General features: G+C 66.3%; 1 protein-coding gene across 4 annotated transcripts in view; it reads left to right on the forward strand.

The window, feature by feature from the left end:
* The first annotated feature begins 404 nt into the window (after positions 1-404).
* The window catches only part of LAMA5 (laminin subunit alpha 5), a 51,338-nt gene continuing 31,603 nt past the window's right edge, over positions 405-20,139 (forward strand). For 2 of the 4 annotated variants that reach the window (XM_047851398.1, XM_047851400.1), the window contains exons 1-7: positions 405-824; positions 1,168-1,227; positions 6,374-6,526; positions 15,963-16,080; positions 16,727-16,845; positions 16,934-17,104; positions 17,195-17,292. In XM_047851398.1, the coding sequence (XP_047707354.1) occupies positions 420-824; positions 1,168-1,227; positions 6,374-6,526; positions 15,963-16,080; positions 16,727-16,845; positions 16,934-17,104; positions 17,195-17,292 (1,124 nt within the window). In that variant the 5' untranslated portion in view covers positions 405-419. Of the gene's footprint in view, positions 856-1,167; positions 1,228-1,756; positions 2,107-6,373; positions 6,527-15,962; positions 16,081-16,726; positions 16,846-16,933; positions 17,105-17,194; positions 17,293-20,139 lie in introns of those variants that run through there. The other 2 variants (XM_047851402.1, XM_047851401.1) reach the window with 2 other exon arrangements.

Genomic DNA, 20,139 nt, shown 5'->3' on the forward strand with positions numbered 1-20,139 from the left:
GGGGTGCCACGGGCCAGGGTGCGGTGCAGTGATGTCCGCAATGGGGGGTGGACCCGGGGTGGGGGCAGCTCAAATTCCCCATCTGGGAACTCTGCTACTGCCCGGGGGTGGCTTTCTGTCCTTCACAACGGACCAGAAATTAGCTCATGAGCTGGCCTGCCTGCTTGGGGACCCCAGAAATCTCCGCATCCCCCCGCCCACCCGGCCGCCCTCTGGGCCGGCTCCTCCCCCACTCAGAATTTCTCCTACAAAGGTACCCGCCTCTTTTTACCCTCCCCCAGGTGGAAGGACAAAACTATGGCGGACTGAGGGGGCGGAGGAGCCTCATCCCCCTTGCCCGTTTCCCAACTTGGAAGACAAGGGGCCTCCCGGCTCCCTTGGGATACAGGGTCTGCGGGAGAACGGGGACAGCTAGAAAGATGTGGATGATAGTGCGACCTTCCGGAACAGCTGTGGCTGCAGGACCCCCACGAGGACCGGCTGCCCGCCACCGAGGACCGTCCAGGGGGTCCCACGTGGGACATACACCCAGCTGGCGTGGCTCAGAGAATGGGGGGAGCTGCCAGCTCAGCAGCTGCGCAACACCCCCCCCCCCAATCCCCCAGGCTCCCCGTGAGGCCAATTTGGGCCAGGAGCCCGAGGGGAGGAGACCCAGTGGCCACAGCCACCCAAACCCAGAAACAGCTGGGACCGAAACTGAGTTCTGGCCTCTAGACCCCGTCTCATTTCCCAGGCATCTTCCAGAGAGCGAGCGCCTGCCCAGCGCGAGGGAGTGGCCCCGAGCCGAAGATGGCGGAGGCCACAGGCACCTCCCGGGCACAAGGGTGGGCTCGCAGCCGGCCCGGGACACCACAGGTGCTCAATACATGTCCTGTGCAGCCAATCTTCGCCGCACCCTCAGGGCTCTGAGCACCCTCCCTTTGCCACAGGGGCCCACAGTGGGCACCTGTGCCCTGTGCCTCTTGGTCCATTTCCCTATTCCAGAATATCTCGAAGCCAAGCCTGGTGCAGGTGGGAGCTGGCCAGGTTGAATCTGACCTGGCCGCCCCAGGGGCGCCTGGGGTCTCCGGTCCGGGTCTTCCTGTCCCTCTCTGCAGTTGGGACTTCCTTAGGGCCCCCACTCATGGCCAGTCATGGCCGGTAAGAGCGCACTTTCTCCACCTGCAGAATGACGCAGACACGGGGGGCAGTAGGAGGGGAGAAAAGCCAAAGCTCCAGCGACAGAGGGTGAGGTTGCAAGGGGTCTCCGGGGAACCAAGAGTCCGGGCTCCGGCGGGGCAGTCGCTCTGGACGGTGTGCCGGTTCTGGGGTGGGGGGCGTGGACGGGCTGGGCCGCTGTTGGGACAGACCGCGAGGGCTGGCCGCTGGGCGAGCGCGCCTGACTCTCCGCGCAGCGCCTGCCCCCGGGCCGCCGGGGGCGCTCGGCCGCCAAGAGGTGCCCAAAGTTAGGGAAACCAAGAGCGGAGCCGCCGGGCTGGGAGGAGCGGGCCGGGCGCCGCGGCCGAGGGGGCGCCGCTCGGGACCGGGAGCCAGGCCCCGGGGCGGGTGGGGGGGGAGGAGCCGCGGTCGGGCCGCGTCCCCACGGCCTGGCCCCGGGCCAGCAGGTGCCCCTTCCGGGAGGCCGGCCGGGCCGGGGTCCGAAGGGTTAAGGCCACCGGCCGCCCCTCCCCCGCCCCTTCCCCGGGGCGCGGGACGCGGGCGCCCGGGCGGGCCGGGGCGGGGCCTGACGTCCGCGGGCGGGGCGAGCCGCCGGCCGCCGCCGCACTCCCGCCGGGCTCCCGCGGCGCCGTGGTCCCCCGGAGCTGGAAGATGGCGAGGCCGGACGCGCGGCTCTGCGCGGGGTGCGCACGGGGGCCCCGGGCCCCCGTGCCGCTGCTCCTGGCCGGGCTGGCGCTGCTGGGCGCAGCGCGGGCGCGGGAGGCGGCGGGCGGCGGCTTCAGCCTGCACCCGCCCTACTTCAACCTGGCCGAGGGCGCCCGCATCACCGCGTCGGCCACCTGCGGCGAGGAGGCCCCAGCGCGCGGCGCCCCGCGCCCCACCGAGGACCTCTACTGCAAGCTGGTGGGCGGCCCCGTGGCCGGCGGAGACCCCAACCAGACCATCCAGGTGCGCGCGGGCCGGGACTGGGTCGCCGCCGGGCGGGGCGGCGTGGCGGGGGCCCGGACGCTGGGGCGGGCTTGGCGGGGAGCGCCCAGGTGCGGACCGAAGCCCGCAAGTCTAGTACGGACGCCCAGGTTCCGCATTTCGGGAAACGGAAGGGACCCCAGATCGGCCATTCGGGCCCGGCCAGAGAAGTGTGCGTCCCCCTCCGTCAAGGCGGGACGCAGCGTGCCCGGGGCGGGCCGTGGCAGGGCGGGAGGGGGCCCGGTGCCCGGTCCCCGGTGTCCCCAAGTCCCGGGATCCCGGCGAGGGCGGGACTTGGCCTCCACAGCGGCTGCCTGTGGGGAGGGGGTGGGCCCGCTCTGCCTTCCCCCGGGACAGGCTGGAACCTGCTGGGTGGGGGTGGGGCTGGGGTGCGGGCGGATCGGCGGGTGTTCCTAGAGTTTGGGGCCAGACCCAAGAGCCATCACTGCGGATTGCAGAGGGTTGAAGTTCTCTCTGGGGGTCTAGGGACTTGGTGGGACCCTTGGAGGGGGGGGGGGGCGGGCAAGCAAACAATGATATTTGGAGCTGAGCATGGGAAATGCAGACTCAATCGGGGGCAGCGTCCCTGCCCCGCAGGTGCTGAGTCTGTGGGCTTCGGTCTCCCTGGGGAGACGTGGCCTCAACCCTGAAGACCCCCTGGAGGCATGCCCACCCCGCCACAAGTGTGTAGGTGGAGAATGGGCCAAGCGGTACCACCCGACCAGGGAAGCAGGGCCGTTGAGACGCTCTGGACTTCAGCTGAGGGCTGGGGTCCTGGGTTACCCTTGCGGGGGCAGGGGCGGGTAGGGTCTGCTCCGGGGGCCCCTTGACACCCCTGCTGAACCTTAGGGAGAGTGGGGGCCCGGGGCTGGTGTAACCTGAGTCGTTCAGTCCGGGGAGGAGAGGTTGGGGGAGGGGAGGAGGGCAGTTGGAGAATGGATTAGCTGGGGTGGGTGATGAACGGAGGAGCCTCAGCTGGGCCCCTGCACTTCCTGCCTGCCCACTGCCCTTGGCCCAGGGGAGGGAGGGGCTGAGAGGGGGCTCTGGGGCCACAGAGCCCTCCTGGGACAGAAGCGTCACCTCCCTTGGGCTCCTGGGCCCACCTTGTGCTCTCCTCTGAGCCCAGCACAGCTGATATAAGAGATGTCAAGCCCACATTTCAGGTAGGGAAACTGAGGCCTGGAAAACCTGCTGGAAGCCCCACAGCCAGGCCAGGATCGGGCTGGGGTGGGCAGTGGAAACCTGGGTCCCTGCTGCAGCGCCCCCACCCCCCCACCCCTGCCACATCCGGTTGATGTCAAAGAGGCTGGGTCTCAGGGAGCTTGTGTGTGGGTCTCCAGAGCTGCCCCAGAGTGCCTGGCTGAGCCCTCGCTGCTGTCCCTCTAGAGCATCTGCCTGCCCCCTTACAACTCCTCGCTGCGCACCTGGGGGGGGGGGGGGGGCGGCAGAGTGGCAGCTGCCAGACCCCTGAAGGGAGGGGCCTTTATTGCTTAAAGGAGCAGCTTGGGGGCCCCTGGTCAAAGCCTCTTTCCTCTGCTTCTCTTAGCTGTGCAGTTTCTCTCCCTGGGCCTCAGGCTTCTCATCTGCAAAATGGGCACAGTACGAGAGCCTTCTTCACCTGAGTGTGAGCTTAGCCTGAGGACCCTGGGAAGCCATCAGTTATAGTGACTTCTGACAAACGTGGTGTCACACGGGAGGGAGCAGGCCCTGAGTGAGCCCCCACAGTGCATGGGCAGGCGAGAAAGAGGAGGAAGCTTCCCTTTGAACGACCATAGCACTTGCTGGTTAGCGTCCCGGTTCTGAGGCTGCCAGGTGCACTGGGAAGATCACTTGGCCTGGCAGACACAGGCTGAACAGCCGTGTGGCCTTGGACCAGTCCCCGGCCCGGCCGGTGCCTCTGCCCTCTCCTCTAAGGGCAGAGGGTCTGCTCACCACCCTGGCCTTCAAACGGGCTGGTGATAGGGCCTCGCCCACAGGCCCCAACTGGAGCCGAGGGCCTGGGGTAGGAGGTGCCAGGGAGGCGACCCCCACCTTCTGTCCATCCCGGGAGCTCAGTCTTGTGCCAGCATGGGCTCTGGGTCACGGAGGATGTGAGGCCCAAGGATGGGGGCTGACTGGCAGCCCCCAGGGCCCCTGGTGGGGGCGTCCCATCTGGGGCCCGGGGTGGGGGCTGCTGTCCGGGCAGGACGGGCACTGGAGCGGGCAGAGGGCAACTTGGCATTCAGGCCCTTGTGGCCTCAGGTGGGCATTGCAGGGATTCCGGGCTGGCCCTGGGCCCTGCAGGGGAAGTCGGGGGCTCAGCTGCCGGTGTGGTGACTCACGGGGAGGGGCGTGTTACTCCTGTTTCCTCACTGTGTTCCCAGCAGGACCCTCTGTGGGAGGGAGCCTGGTTTCCCCAGTGCTGCCCACTGTGAGCCAGAGCCGGGCTGGCAGGCCGGCGGGGGGAGCCTCTTGTGGGAACTAGAGAGAGTCAGCTCTCCTTGACCCTCTGGGTGGGCCTGAGCAGAAACTTTCCTGACCTGCCTTGACTCTTGACCCAGCTTCCACATGGTGCTCCCAGGCTTGGTTGGGGGCGGGGAGTCTAACCACAGGCAGCCTTCTCTGGGAGGCCCATCGACCCACCAGGTGGCCCTGCCCACCTCCCTGGCTTCGGGTGTGGGGTCACCACGTGAGCTTGGCGGTGGAGCCACCCACAGACCTGACACCCACCGTTCTGGGTGGCCGCTGCTCCAGCCCCTAGGTGTGGCCGCTCTGGGCAGCGGGCTCAGGGGCACAGTCAAGAGCTGGGCGGTGGTCCCGCCACCACTGAGCTCTGGGCCCCTGAGCAGGGGACAGTGACCAGAGAATCGCTAGTAGCCAGAGAATTTCAGGTCCTGTGATAGGATGAAGAGGCGGGTGATGTACGGGGCTTGGCTGGTTGGCTGCCTGGGTGGTCTAGAGCTCTGGGGCCCTGCAGAGGGGCGACATCTGAGCTGAGACAGGACAGGAGATGAGGGTCCAGAGCCCACAGGCGGGAACAAGGTCTGAGACAGGGTGACCCGGAGCACCTGGCACCGGGGGTCCTGGAGGCTGCTGGGTAGAAGGCTGGGTGCCCAGGCTCCGTTGCATTTTGGTCTCACTGTCCCGGGCCCGGGGCAGACGGGTCCAGGAGAGGCAGGGGCCCGCCTTGAATTTGTGGAGGCTTGGGGGCTCTCTTGGCTGCCAGGCCTGGGAGTGGGGGAGCAGGGGATCTCCCACGCTCCTACCTCCAACTCCTAGGACAAGGTCTGGCCCCCGGGGAGGTTGGGAGGGGTGGGGCAGCCACATTTCCCAGACACAGCCTCTGGGGCCTCAGTCAATGCCAAGTCCCAGAGGGCGGCCTTTGTGTGCGGAGGGATGGCAGGTCTGGTTTCCTCTGGGGTGGGGGTTGGGTCTCCACTCGGCCTGAGGCCAGTGCCTAGCTGGCCCCCCCCCCCCCCCGCGCCCCCAGGCTCCCAGCACCTGCTCCTCCCTGACAGGGACGCCTCTGTCCCCCCCAGAGGATAGGCCCCCGGCAGGTGGCTGGACCGTGGCAGAAGCAGCTGCTGGGCCCCACGTGGGATCCGTTAATCGTGCCGCGGCCGAGGCAGGTGCTAGTGTTATCCCCACTCTTCGGATGGGGACACTGAGGCTCACGGTGCTGTGACCTGGCTTCGTCCCAGGGGCTCAGAGGCGGCAGAGCCTGGAGGTCTAGGCCTCGCCCGCCGGCTGCCCACACGCCTCCACTCTGGGCCTCTCCCCACAGGCCGCCGGAATGGCTTAATTCCGTCTCTCTGGAGACCCTAATCCAGGCTCTGGGTGAGAGCCCGACTTGGGGGGAGCTGCTGACGGAGCTGGGGAGGCAGCCTGAGTCTAGCCGTCCTGGCCGCCTGGACCCCTGCCTCCCTGCTGTGGGGGGGGGGGGGGTAGTGGTGACATCCCCTGCCCGGCCTTCTTTCCCCCCGGCTCTGGCCACGTCCTCCTCTTTCCCGTTTCTCCCTGCTTCTTCCCGGCCTGGGGCCTGGAGCGCACACTCCACTCGCCTCCTCGGGGAGGCCCACGCTGGTCTTCCCACCTTAGGAGGGTGCCGCTCTCCCGTTTCCTCCGGGAGGGGTGTGACCGTGTCTCGACGAGCCAGGTGCCCTGAGTCCAGCCCATCGCAGGCGCTCCGTGTGTGTTTGCCGGGCGGACGAGGGTTGGCGGGTTGGTGGGCCGGAGGGAGACCGGCCATCTGAGCACCCCGTCCCCGCAGGGCCAGTACTGCGACATCTGCACCGCCGCACACAGCAACAGGGCACACCCCGTGAGCAACGCCATCGACGGCACAGAGCGCTGGTGGCAGAGTCCGCCGCTGTCCCGGGGACTGCACTACAATGAGGTCAACGTCACCCTGGACCTGGGCCAGGTAGGGCCCCTCTTTTGCCCCCGCAACCCCCACCGCTGCAGCTGCGGCTGGAGAACTCACCGTGGGGCCCCGGGAGAGCCCTGGGGACTTGGGGGGGGTGGGGGGAAGGCTGGGCACAGGTGGCTGTTGGCCGCAGGCCCCTTGCCTCCGGCCGACGGAGGCGTGGGGGTGGGGGCCTTCTGTGTGTTTGTCAACATCCCTGCTGCACTCGGGGAGGGAGGAGGGGGGAGGGGGCTCACCAGGGGTCATGGGGTGAGGGGACAGCTCGGAGGAGGGCCTGGTGTTTACTCAGAGGAATTCCTCTGCCTGGAGCCTGGCTCCGGCCGGCGGCTGTGGGAGGAGGCCCTGGTAGTGGACATTCCTGGAATAGCTGCGTTGCAGTGAGGCCACCTTGGGGTTAGGTGTGCGTGCTCAGGCCAGGCCCTGTGCTCTCCTTGGCCTTTGAGGTCTCTGTGCAGGAGGAAGGGTGGGGCCGGGCATTTCTCAGTGACACACGAACCCCACTTGCTGGCTCTGGGCTGCGTCAGACTCCCCCAGGCTGCGTCCTGCTCTACGTGTGGCTTTGCCAGGTGCCTGGCCTTGGGGTCCTGCCTGTGAAATGGGCCAGCGGTCCTGTTGCCTCTGCCGCTGGGACTTCAGTGGGGGCAGGTGGATGAGCCCAAGCCCGGAAGCAGCCAACACTGGGTCTTCTTGGGGTCTGGGCCCCGAGGCCGATCCTGCCAGACCCCTGCCTGTTCGCGGCGTTGGCTTGGCCACCGTCCTGGTGTGTGACCTGGTGGGTCTCTCTGCTCCAGGTTGAGCCTCCGTCCCGCTGTCACCCTCATGGTGTTAGGAGAGGTGGTGAGGTGGCCGGAAGGGTGGGCCCCATGGGCAGATTCAGGGTACGTTGTTGGGATACCTTCTGCCCCTAGCCGGGAGGCCTGCAGGCCCGGCCCAGGGGAAGGTGGGCAGCGAAGGGGTGGGTTCAGGCCCCAACAAGTGGCCTGGCATTTCCAGTGGGAGAAGCAGCCGACGCGCAGGGGCAGGAGTTGGGCCGGAACAGGGGTGGGTTGGGGGCGGCCGCCTTTAATGGGCTCCCTGCCAGGGTCTCCTCCGGGCTGGTGGTGGTGGCCGCCCGAGTCCGCAGGGGGCTTGCTCTGTTTCCCTTCAGCTCACTGGGTTTTTACCACATCTGTGCTCTCCTGTCCTCTGGGAGGGGTCTGGGAGGGGCCTGTGGGACCCTGGGGTCCTCCTCTCTCTGGCACCGCCTTGGGGGTCCATGGGAGGGAGGGCGGGTGGGGAAGTGGAGCCCACTCCTGCTCCGCTCCGCGGTCAGCCGGGGGGACCTGTGCTGAGCTGGCATAGTCTTGCCTCCTCACCTCCTCCGGGGGACAAGCCCGGCCGCGGAGGGGAGGGGGGAGGGAGGGAGGCCCCTAGCTGGGTGCACAGTGGCCCGGTCTCCATGGCCACCCCAGGGTGGCCGCAGAGCAGGTGGGCACGATGTCTACCTGAGGCGCAGTGAGTGGGGCCAAGGAGGAACTTGGACGGTGCCCCACACCCTGCAGCTCTGGCCCCTTTGGGCTCCGTGGCCCCTGAGCCGTGGCCTCCATATCTGTGAAACGGGCCAGAGTTGATGAGGCTGGTGGTACATTTGCTTTGTGGACGGGTTCCAGGCCAGCAAGAGGGTTCGCCGCATGTGTATCCGGACTCTCCAAACCTCGGTTTCCCCAACTGTAAAGTGACGCAGAGGGGAGAGGGCTCATTTCTAGCTGTGTTTGGGGGAGATTGACTCACCCATCCACCTAGCCATTCTTCTCTCTCTTTCTCTCCTCCCCTTCCTTCCTGTTTTCTACCCACCCATTCAGCCAGCCAGCCACCCATCCATCCACCCGCCGCCCACCACCCACCCATCACCAACCCATCCATCCATTCACCCACTAATATCTCTTCTTACCCACTCATTCCTCCCTCCTTCCTCCCCCTGACTTTACTGACTGCAGACAGATCCCCCAAAGCCCCAGTCTTGGTTGGGCCAAAGGGCTGCCAGCCTGGATTGGGTTGGGGGACAGAGGAGGACAGATACTGCCTGATAAAGTGCTTTGGAGTTGGATGGGGCACATGGACCCAGTTTCTAACTTTGTGGGGAAGAGAGATGTCTTTCCTGGGGATACTTCCCAGTCAAGATGGAATTCTGGAGGAAATTCCCGAGTTCGCCACCTTCCCTCTTGGAAAGGGAGCTCATTGCTTGTTCTTCCCTGAGCCACCGAGCAGTGACTGGGTCCCTCCGGGGTGCCCTGCTTGCTGGGGCTGGGGATGGAAAGCAGGTCCTGACATCAGTGCCCCGATGTAGGGAAGGGGGACTTCAGCGAGGGCTCGGAGGGCGGAGCAGCAGCTGCCTGCGCATGGTGGGGAGGTGTTTTAGGGAGTGGCCCTAGAACGGGGCCCTCACAGTGACCTAGGTCTGAGCCCTCGAGGCCCCCCCCTGGCCTGGTGATGGAGTGGCTGATGCCCAGTCAGACTGGGGATGTCCCCAGGGCAGGGCCCTCCGAGCGCACTCCCTGGGGCGGATGGGGTGACAGGCTGGGCCCGAAGGGCGGCCGCTTCCAGGTTTTCCGCCGTGGGGGCTAGGCGGTCCCGCGAGGCGTGGGCCCTGGGGTGGGGCTGGGCTTCTGTCAGGAAGCCGGGCTGAGCGGGCAGTGGGGCTGGGCACACCCCCTGTGGCGGGCTGCCAGCAGCCTTTGTTCTGGGATCTGGAGCGGATACCCTGGGAAGGGGGAGGGGGCAGCTGGCATCGGGCATCGGAGGCCTTCCTGCCTCTGGAGAACTGGGCAAGGGGGCGGGTGGGCCACAGGACAGCTCCTAGCCATGGTGGGTGGGCCCGGGGCTGGTGGGGCTTGATCCCTGCAGCGTCTGTGTGTCTGGAGGCAGTGGGGCCCGTGGGGCCTCGTGAGCCTGACCCTTCTTTTTCTGAGTCACTCGCATCCTTGTGTGGTCTTTCCCGTCTCACAGTGGAGGGGGAGCCGTTGGACCCTCCTCCTTCCCGTTTTGCAGATGGAGAAACTGAGGCTATGAGAGCCCAGCCCTGGCTGCAAAGGGCATGGGGAGCCCAGGCCTTGGCTCCCTGCCCTGCTCGCCTTGTGGACCTTGGCTGGGAACCCTCAGACCTGAGAGAGCCAAGCTGCTGGTCTGACCAGCCTCAGAACTGGGCCTCCTCCGGAGGGGTACAGGAAGACTCTACAGCTGGCACTTTCCTGGGTCCCAGTGACCGGCCTGGGGGTCTTCCTGGGAGCCTCCTGCCAGCCTGAGGCTCCCCCTTCCCCCAGGGCAGGGTGGGTGTTGTTCTGACTGCCCTGGCTCAGGCCCGCACCGCAGGGTAGGTCCTGGCTCAGATGACCTGCCCCCTTCAGGGGTTTGGCTGTGGGGTCCCGGCCTTTCCCCCTGAGCCCAGTGGTGGTTTTTTTTGTTTTTTTTTTTTTAATGTTTATTATTTTTCTTCAGAGAGACAGAGACAGAATGAGAGTGGGTTAGGGGCAGAGAGAGAGGGAGACGGAATAAGCAGGCTCCAGGCTCCGAGCTGTCAGCACAGAGCCCGACACGGGGTTCGAACCCACAAACTATGAGATCATGACCTGGACTGAAGTCGGATGCTCAACCGACTGAGCCACCCGGGTGCCCCCAAGCCCGGTGGTCTTAAGGAGCTGGGCACAGATAGCTGGGGCTCGCTGTGGGGTGGACCCCCTCCCTTTCCAGACACCCCCTGGGGCCTGGCCACGGAGGAGGGGCTCCCCTCAGTGGTCCTCTCCCTCACCTGCCCACTGCCACCAACTCCCCAGATCTGGCTTCAGGTGGGGATGCTCATCCCCTCCCAGCTGCGTTCTTGCCCTGTGGCAGGGGCAGGTCAGCCCTTTGTCCCAGCCCTGAGAGGTATGGCCAGGTAACGGTACAGAGGGACTGGGGCCAGCATCAGGGTGTGAGGCCAGGGTGAGGAGTCTGCCCTCCGTGGGGGACAGTGGGGAGACAGGGTGCCAGGAGCCACCCCCCACCCGATGAGGGTGCCGAGGAACAAAGCCTTGGCACAGCTGGTAGCCACTGGTGGGTGAGCCCCCCGTGGGCACTTGGGGAAACTGAGCCAGTGTGGATCGACCAGGACCCCGGTACTGGTTTCTAGATGAGTTGTCGGGCTTGGTCCCAGCCGGGCCACGTGGCCTCTGTGCCTCCTGGGCTGTTCCTTCCTCTAGAGTGGGGACAAGAGCACCTCCCTGTGGACTTTGTGCCTCAGCAAGGGCCCCAGAACCCACTGGCTGCTTTGGCTGTTGGGGTCCCCCGTGTGGCTCTGCCCTGCCAGCCCCGGTTCTGGGCAGGATGCCCTCAGAGGCTGGCCGGCTCGGGGCTCCCCTGGCAGGCCTCCTGGTCCCCGGGTGCCTGCTGGCCTGGCTTTCTGGCCCAGCTGGGCACTCGGCCATGCGGCCAGCACCCTGGGAGTGTCATCGGGGTTGTTCAAGGGAAGTGGCAGGAAGTATGACCGAGGCTGGTGGCCGGGCTCTGGTTACGGAGCCCAGCAGCCAGGACAGGTGCGGGGGCTGGTCCGGACATGGCCCCTTGAGCTGGGCTCCCTGGGGGAGGACAGTGAGGGGGTCCTGGTGGCATCCCTGGGGTAGACATCCCCCCTCTCCCGAGAATGAACGAGACCCTTTACTCAGAGGACACAGGGCCAGAGGGGCCACCATGCTCACACAAGCCACCCAGCACAAGGCACACACACCTCCCTGCCACCTCACAGGCCTCCCCTCCCAGGCCCCGGTGGCCCCCAAAGCCTCCTGTTTTCTGTCTGTAAACAAACCCCATGCATCGGTGACTAGCAGCCCCACTCACCGAGACTAAACTGTTTAGGTTTGGGCACCCCCCCGCCAGGATAAACTCTACTTCCTGTGGCTCGGGATTGACCATCTGGGCTGACCTGGGCCAGGCTGCAGGGAGGAGGGGACGGGGGGCAGTGAGCTTTGGGCTGGGGCTGGGCCCGAAACCCTCCTTCAAGGCCTCGGTGGTTGGGGGGGGTCTCTGAATACCCCTGGGGCCCAGCTCTGTCGGGGTGCCGAGCCACGTGGGGCACTCCATTCTAGCCGTTGGGCTCCTACACACCTGTCGGAGGCCCTTCCACGCCCCCCATTCCCTGAAAGTCTCCCCATGCCGCTCTGCCCACCGGGTGCCCTGACCAGCAGTGTTGAGGCCCTGACGCCTCTGCGTATCCTCCGTTTCCGTGTCCTGCCTCCGTCCCGACAGTGGCTTTCCAGTCCTTGCCTCTCCTGGAACTGGTCCACGTGTAGCCTGTTTTCAGGCTCCCTGTTCCTGCTGTGTGGACGGCCATGCTTATTTACCCAGTTGGGGGCTTGAGTAGACACGCCCGGCCCAGCCTCGCGGGCCCGTGCCGCGGCATTGATCGTCATGGATGTTTCCAGATGGGGTCCCTGCTTAGAGGGGTGCAGACCCAGGGGTGCTGGGTCCTGAAGGTGGGGGGATCCAGGAGGTCAGGGAGCTAGCCCGGATGCCTGGTCTAGGAGGGACTTCCTGCCTCCACCGGGCCACAGTTTGGGACCCTGGCCCATCCCGGGAATGTCCCAGGCATCGGCCTGGGGCCTTGCTTCCTTCAGGGCCAGGGCTGAGTCACACACTGAGGGGTGATTCACACCGCCCAGCCCAGCAGGGGAGGAGGGGGCTGTGCTTCCCCCCCCCCCCCCCCCCCCACCATGGACCCTGGTACTGGTTTCTAGATGAGTTGTCAGGCTTGGTCCCAGCCAGGCCCAGCCGGGCCCACGCCACACAGGGGCGTGAGGGCCGGCCTGGGTCTTTCCAGCTCCGAGATGAGCCGGGGCAGAGGTGGCCGCGCTGGCCGTGAGCACCTCGCACTCCCATGTTCCAGCCGTGGCCCTGCCTTTAGTGATATGGGCGCCTTAACCGAAGAGGTGGCTGACCAGCTGTCACCCTCTGCCCCCCTCCCATCCCTGGGGGTGTCAGGGGCCCCTGGTGGGGTCTGGAGTCCCTCCCTATGTTGTCCGGACCCCAGCCCTGGCCCCTGCACATTCCCCTCCCCCCACCGCTGCCTTGGCACCGAGCATGTGTTGGGCACCGGGTGCCCTGTGCACCCTTCCCGCCACCTCCAGGGACAGGTGGTGTCTTCCCGTTCGGAGCTTTTGGAGAGACACCGCGCCCTGACCCGCACCTTTGCCATGGTTGTCTTCCGACTGTGCTGTGTCCAGGGAGGGGACGCACAGCCACCGCAGTCTCTAGGCCTCCTGTCCTGGCCCCAGCCCCCCTCAGGCAGTGGTCACCACCGGGGCACGTGCCCTCCCGGGTCAGGAGGGCGTGGGGGCCAGGGGGTGTGGCGGCCGAGAGGCAGGTCTGGCTGCCGTCCTGGAGACGTGCCTGCCCCGGAATAGCCAGATTTTTAAAAATAACTCGGAGGCTTTTGTTTGGCTCTCGCTTTAAAAGACATTTTTTTCCTTTTGCACAGAACTTCGCGGCAGCGGGAAAGGTCAGCCCCAGCTGGCAGTGGAGCCCCGCAGGCGGGTGGGCGGGGGGAGGGCCGTGTCCAGGGAGGCCAGGGGTCTGCTCCTGCTCCCAGGTCACATCCAGGGCAGCTGTGCGGTCCTGGCAGCCAGAACCGGTTGGGGACAGATGGGGAAGCCTGGGTGCATGGCTACGTCCCCTCCAGCCTGGGGCCTTGGGCACAGCTGTCTGGGGCCCCCCGGGTGACAGGCTGGTGACGAGGTGGCAAACAGACGGAGGCAGGGGTCTTGCTCGCGTCTAGGGCGCTGCGCACGGGGTGGAAGTTTCCGTGCTGCCCTCGTCCCGCCTGCTCCGTGCGTTCGAATCAATATTTGTGCAAGTGCCCTCAGCTGGGAAAAATGCGACCGGCCGCCGACCTGGGGGAGGGACAGAGCCGGCCAGCGGAGGGCGCAGCCTGGTGGCCTCGCTCAGGGAAAGGCGGGGGTGGGTCCCAGGGGGCTTGGCGGGAACCTTTCATTTCCTCGGGGCCTCTGCTGGGGGCCGAGCTGCCGCCCCCACCCAAGAGCAGCCTGTGGGCACCTTACACACACCCAGGGCCCCCCCTCCACCTGCCATGCCCCCCTCCTCCCTCACAAAGACCCCTCCTGCAGTAGGGGCCATTTGAGGTCCCCGGGGCTCCCTGGAGTGCCTGAGGGCTGGCCAAGGTGTCAGTCTGGGTGTGGGGTCTGTGCCCCAGAGACTCAGCCCCTCCCCCGCGGGCGGCACTGAACGGACGATGACCTCAGAGCCCGGCTGTGGGTGAAGAAGCCCGCGCCCCCACCCCCCTCCCCGGGGAAAGGCGGCTCTTGGCTTCAGCTGGGCCTGTCTCTGAAAACTCCAGGCCTTCTGGGAATGACAGGACTCGGAACGGGTGTGTCCCAGGGGCCTGGGACTTTCCCGCCCCCCTCCCCCCATCTTAGCGGCCCGTGCCCACCTTCCCTCACAGGATCACCACGGCGGCCTCAGTTGATGGGGGTTGACTGTGGGCCTTGGGCAGCCTTGAAGTGGCCTCTGCCTCGTCCCGTGGGGCCCCAGTGCTCTATTCCGGGGAGCCGGTGCTGGCGGGGCCCTGCTGAGGGCACGGTGGGGGGCCTGATGGGTGACGTCACCTCTGAGGCTGGTGCACCGTCCACTGCCTACCTGGGGGGGCCTGGGAGTGCGCCTGGGGTGGGGATGTGGGCGCCCCACGCGGCCTGTCTGCATACTCTGCTCTTGTGTGGGACCCCCCGCCCCTCCTGAGTGCCCAGCCTTCCCTGTGCAGATTAGGGGCCGTCCGAGTCCCACTGCCCGCCCTGCCCGTGTCTCCTTGGAGCCCAAACACACCCTGCACGGGCAGAGCCTGCACAGTGGCCCTGCCGGCTTTGTTGTTCCCTTAGCGGCGGGGCAGAGGGCTGGGGGAGGGGGAGGCGCTCACTGGCCCTCAGAGCTTCGAGGCCTGGAAAACACTGTCCCTCCCCCATCCCGTCAGCACATAGGGGAGGCTGAGGCCGGGTGGGTGCAAGGACACCACCCCCCCGGAAGCGTGTGTGCAGGGGCGGGGCAGTCACGCCCGGCTGGTGTGCGAGGGTGGGCCTCCTCAGCCACCCTTGCCTCTCAGGGGTCTCGGTGGCCCAGCCTCATCATCCAGGCCACGGCCGGGCAGGTGCCTGAGCCTCCTGGCTGTTCTCAGTGAGCCAGAGCCCTTTCCTGGGAACTGTGGCCCAGGGTTGGGGGTTCTGGATGCTGATGTGGGGACCCCCTGCCATGCGCCGCACCCCCAAGGAGCTGGGTCCGCAACCTGTAAGGGTCCTCCAGCCTCCGTGGGGCGCTGCCTCTTGAAAGGGGCTCCTTCGTTACCTCGCCCTATATGTCTGCATACCGGGGGCTCCGGAGCCAGCATGGGTGGACTGCAGTCAGGAGGGCTTCCCCGAGGAGGTGTCCCGATTGCCCTGTGGATCCCGTGTCGGATGGGGCTGGGGGATCAAGGCTAACACCTGCTAGGCTGCAGGGCCGGGGAAGCAGTCGACAGAGGAGGGACCCCACCAAGCCCCTGGAGGCACAAGACATTTAGGGACATCCAGGGATGCTGTCCTCTGGTGAGGAAGAGGTGAGAGGCATACCTCCCTGGAGTGAGGTTGTGCTGGGGCAGAGCAGGAGAGGTGCCCCTGTGCTGCCTGCTGGCGCTTGAGGGATTCTAGGAGCCTCTGCGGGAACAGCTTTGCCCTTCCCGGGCTGGGTGCCGCCCTGACATGCCCCGGGCCCTGTGAAGTACCAGCTCCTGGGCTGGCGAGGGTTCCTTGGCCCAGATCTGAGAGGGCTTATGGTCCAGCCCCTCTGCCCCACCGGGGCCTCCTGATGAGCACAGGGACCTGCCGTCGGGGCCTGCGGGGCCGTGGGCCGGTCAGTGGGAGAGGGAGCTGGTCCTGAGTCAGCTCTGAGAGTGCCATGGGGGTGACCGGGGTGAGGCTGGAGAGGGGCCCCGTTCCGGGAGCTGCTGGCTGTCTGAGGAGGCCAGGCTCATTTGGGAGCTGGGGCTACCGTCTGGCCACCTGCCCAGGCCGGCCACCAGAGCCTTGGGGACAGTGGACAGACTGCCCCCGTGCCCCTTCTGCCCCGGCCCCCAGGCCCGCCTGCAGACTCTGAGCCTGACCCATGTGCCGCTGGGGCAGAGGTGGAGGGAGGCACCCCAGGCCCAGGAGGGGAGACTGTCAGAAATGGGGGTTCCCACCCTCAGTCTCTGTGTCCCCGGCATGGGCCTCGGCAGCCACAGGCCTGAGCCAAGGGGCTGTGCCCCGAGCCGGCTGGCCCTCGTGGGCCAAGCCCACAGACGTCCAGCGCGGGAGAAGAGAGCCCCCCCTTACGGGGTGGGGTGGCCGTCCAGGCCCTGAGCTGAGGGGAGGTGGCCCGGGGGCGTCAACACCTCACCCTCCCGCAGGTTTTCCACGTGGCCTACGTGCTCATCAAGTTCGCCAACTCGCCGAGACCGGACCTCTGGGTGCTGGAGCGGTCCACGGACTTCGGCCACACCTACCAGCCGTGGCAGTTCTTTGCCTGTGAGTCTCCCGGCCGGGGCTGGCCAGGGGCGTCCCCTGGGGTGGGCCGCCATCCCCGTGCTCTCTCAGGGGCCCCGAGTGCCAGGCCTGCCCTCACGCCCAGCTTCCGCGCATCAGGGCCGTCGGGCGTGAGGTCCCAAATGCAGGTGCGCGTTCAGCAGTTCCTTTCCCTGACGTGGGCCCGGGCTGGGTCCAGGCGTTGGTGGTGCCAGGATCTCTGGTGCCACATCTTGGCTCTCACTAGACCGGCTTCATGGCCCAGCAGCTCCAGGAGTAACAATGGGAGCCGGTCAGGAGCCCTGACGTCTCCCTGGCGCACCTGTCCAGCGCCACCGTGACCGGCCATGTTGATGGGGACGCTCCCGCTGGGTGGGCCTGGGCCACGGGTCCCTCAGAACTCCGGGGGCGAGAGTGAGGGCGGGGAGTCCTCCACAGGGCAGGGCAGTTGGGAATGGTCCCCCAAGCATGGGATGAGGAGGGCCATTGCAGGGGTGGGGGGGCACTTCTCTGCAGAGAGAGGCCGGCGTGGCGAGGGCCACGCCCTCCTGGGGCAGCAGGTGCCTCGCTCCTTCAGCAACTCCCTGTGGGGCCGGCGGGGCGGCCCCTCGAGGCCCCGCGCCCTCACCTTCCTGCCCGGTTCCCACAGCCTCCAAGAGGGACTGCTTTGAGCGGTTCGGGCCACAGACGCTGGAGCGCATCACGCGGGACGACCACGTCATTTGCTCCACCGAGTACTCTCGGATCGTGCCCCTGGAGAACGGCGAGGTGGGCTCTGGGGCAGCACGGTGGCCGGTCCCTGCTGGTCTGGTGGTGGCGGCCCACACCCTGGCCTGACCCTTTGCCCTGTGTGCAGATTGTGGTATCCCTGGTGAACGGGCGCCCGGGGGCCATGAACTTCTCCTACTCGCCCCTGCTGCGTGACTTCACCAAAGCCACCAACATCCGTCTGCGCTTCCTGCGCACAAACACGCTGCTGGGCCACCTCATGGGCAAGGCGCTGCGGGACCCCACCGTCACCCGCCGGGTGAGACGCCGACCGGTGGGCCCCAGGGGCGGTCTGGCCGGGCTGGGGCTGGTGTGGGTGGGCCGTGGCGCTCACCGACCGCGGGTGCAGTATTATTATAGCATCAAGGACATCAGCATCGGTGGCCGCTGCGTCTGCCATGGCCACGCGGACGTCTGTGACGCCCAAGACCCCACGGACCCCTTCAGGTGAGGCCCGCCTCTCCCCGCCAGTCCTCATCCCCTTCCCAGCTCCGGGGCTTGGAGACCTGGTGCCGCTGCCCGCCGCGTCCCCGGATGACGCGCCCTGGCTGCCGTCCCACGGCCTCGGTTTGCTCACATGCGCGGCGAAGCGGGGGGCAGCGTGCGTGCGGCTCCCCGGGGGGCCCTGGGCCTGGCTCACACCCGTCTGCCCAGAGGCCGGCAGCGAGGGTTTCTTGTCCGGCCCTCCGGGCTGGCTGCTTCTCCCGCCCCAGCAGGGGAGTCGGGCGGGCGTGGGGACATGCCTGACACTGCACGTCCTTGTTCTCTAGTCCCCTCCCTTCCCTCGGGACACAAATAATACCTGCTCTGCTGTCCCCGTGCCTGACCTCGTCCCCCACCGCAGGCACGGGCCCAGGAGCATCTGTTCTGGGGAGACCGGGAACGTGCGAACCTGGACCCAGTGTGGGGTCCCTGCGGGGCTGATGCTGCAGGGCCAGGCGGGTCTGGGGCGGACAGAGGTGCCAAGAGGTGTAGCCGAGTCTGGATGGGGGGGCCCGTGGAGACCCCTGCCCGCTACGGGGAGCTAGCCGGCCGCCCCTGCCGCTTCCCTGGCCTTGAAATCCTGCAGCCTCCACCTCATGCATTTGGGGTGGGGGCCTGCGCTGTGCTCTCTGCAGGCCATTGTCCACACCCCCACTTATGGGGGGGGGGGGCAGATGAAGCCCGGACAGCAGGGGACGTCACCCCGTTCGTGGCCTCATGAGCGGCGAGCCCCGGGCCTCCTCAGATACGGCCGATGGGTCTGAGGAGGGAAGGGTACGTTCACCTGGCCGGAGGACGCAGGCTGGCTGCCCACCTCCCGGTGGCCCTCCGGGCCCATCCGGCCCGTCCTGCGGCCCTGTGGCCCCGACTCGGGCCCTCGCCGGCAGCGTCGGCTGCTGAGCTCGGGCCCCGCTAGTTGCTCTGGGAGATCGGGTGCCAAGTGGGAACACGTGCCAGCTGGCGGAGGCGCCTGCTGGGCGCCAGACCGGCCTCGGAGGAGACGCGGGCCTGCCCTTGCCTGCCGGGAAGGCGTCGGTATCTGCTCTGACTCACCTGCACACGGGTGTGGACGGGGCTCAGCTCACCCCGTGGGGCACGAGGGGTGGTGCCCACGGGGCGGCTGCCCCAGACCACAGACGCCGACCCCCCCCATGCCACGTCCCAGAGCTCCAGCCTGCTCTGCTCTCCCTGTTCCCATCTCCCACACCTCTGCCCTCCTCCGGGGGGGGCGGCTCTGCCCCTTACAGGCCCCGACCCACCATCTCCCGTGGGTCTCTGCCTCCTCCCCCGCCTCGGCCTGCACCATCCCCACCTCCTCCACCTGGAGCACCCTCACCTCCTCCTCCACCTGGAGCACCCGCACCTCCTCCTCCACCTGGAGCATCCACACCTCCTCTTCCTCCTCCACCTGGAGTACCTGCACCTCCCCCTTCTCCTCTACCTGGAGCACCTATACCTCCTCCTCCACCTGGAGCACCTACACCTCCTTCTCTTCCACCTGGAGCACCCTCACCTCCTCCTCCTCCTTCACCTGGAGCACCCGCACCTCCTCCTCCTCCACCTGCACCACCACCATCTCCAAGCCCCCTGCACCCTCTCCCCCATCTCCGTCACCACCACCACTACCCGCCTGGCTCTGTTCAGAACCCCTCACTCGCTCTCCTGCTTTCCTTTGATTTGGAAGTTACACGTTTTCTTTCTGTTGCTGTGTCGCTGTGTCAGTCGCCTGGGCCGCTGTGACGAGATACCATAGACACGTGGCTTATCAACAACAGAAACACGCTTTTCACTGTTCTGGAGGCCACGACGGCCCACTTCCTGGTTCTTGGTGTGTCTTCACATGACAGAGGGGGTGATGGAGCTCTTAAGGTCCTTTTGTAAGGACACTAGTCCCACTAATGGGGGCTCCACCCTCAAGACCTAATCACCCCCCGAAGGCCCCACCTCCCAGTACTGTCACCTTGGCTGCTAGGTTCCGTGCATGAGTTCTGGGGGGACGCAGACATTTGGCCGGTGGCCGTGCTGTTTACTGTAGCGGTGAGACCCTTGCTTAGCGTCGGGCATACGTGACCAGATCGAAGCGTAACCAGCTGCTCTGTGGCCCTGATGGCACAGCGCCCAAGAGCTCTGACCCCGTGCATGGTGCTTCCGTCCAGCGGGAATGTGTGGTCTCTGATGATGGCTGTTGTCTGTGGCTGTTTTGTCCCCACTCTTGGGTGGGAGGGTAGCTTGGCCGACTAGAATTCTGGTTGACGGCTGTGTCTCTCACACTTCAGAGAAAGCATTTCGCTGTCGCTTGGTGTCCTCAATGGGTGGGAGAGTCACTGTCCCATGCACTGTTGCCCCTCTGGTTTGTCTGCCCCTTCTGGATGGTTCTGTGACCCTCTCTGCAGAATATCTCTGTGGCGTCAAGGAGTGGTTCTGTCTTCTCTTGCTCAAACTCATGCTTTCTGAATCTGAGAGAGTGTTTTTGTTGGTTCGGGACCATTCCTGGCCATCGGCTCTGACCGTGCCCCTGACACCTCTTTTCTTTTTCCAGAATTCTGTTCCATAGACGGGAACTTCTTACGGTTTCCTTCTGTCTCCGGACTTCACGTGTGCTTCCCTATCGGTTTTCTGAGCTGCCTTTAGGTGGTTAGTTTAGGTCACTGAATCTCCAGCTGAGAGTAGCCTGTCCGTTATCTGGAATTTTGGTGATTGAATTTTTTGTTTATGGAAGTTCTGATTGGTTCTTTGGCTACACCTGCCTGTTTTTCATAGCGTTGCAGTTTTGTTTTAGGTTCCTTTGGTTATAACTTTAACGTTCGTGTT

The sequence above is a fragment of the Prionailurus viverrinus genome, chromosome A3, assembly GCF_022837055.1.
Source record: "Prionailurus viverrinus isolate Anna chromosome A3, UM_Priviv_1.0, whole genome shotgun sequence".
Lineage (NCBI taxonomy): Eukaryota > Metazoa > Chordata > Mammalia > Carnivora > Felidae > Prionailurus > Prionailurus viverrinus.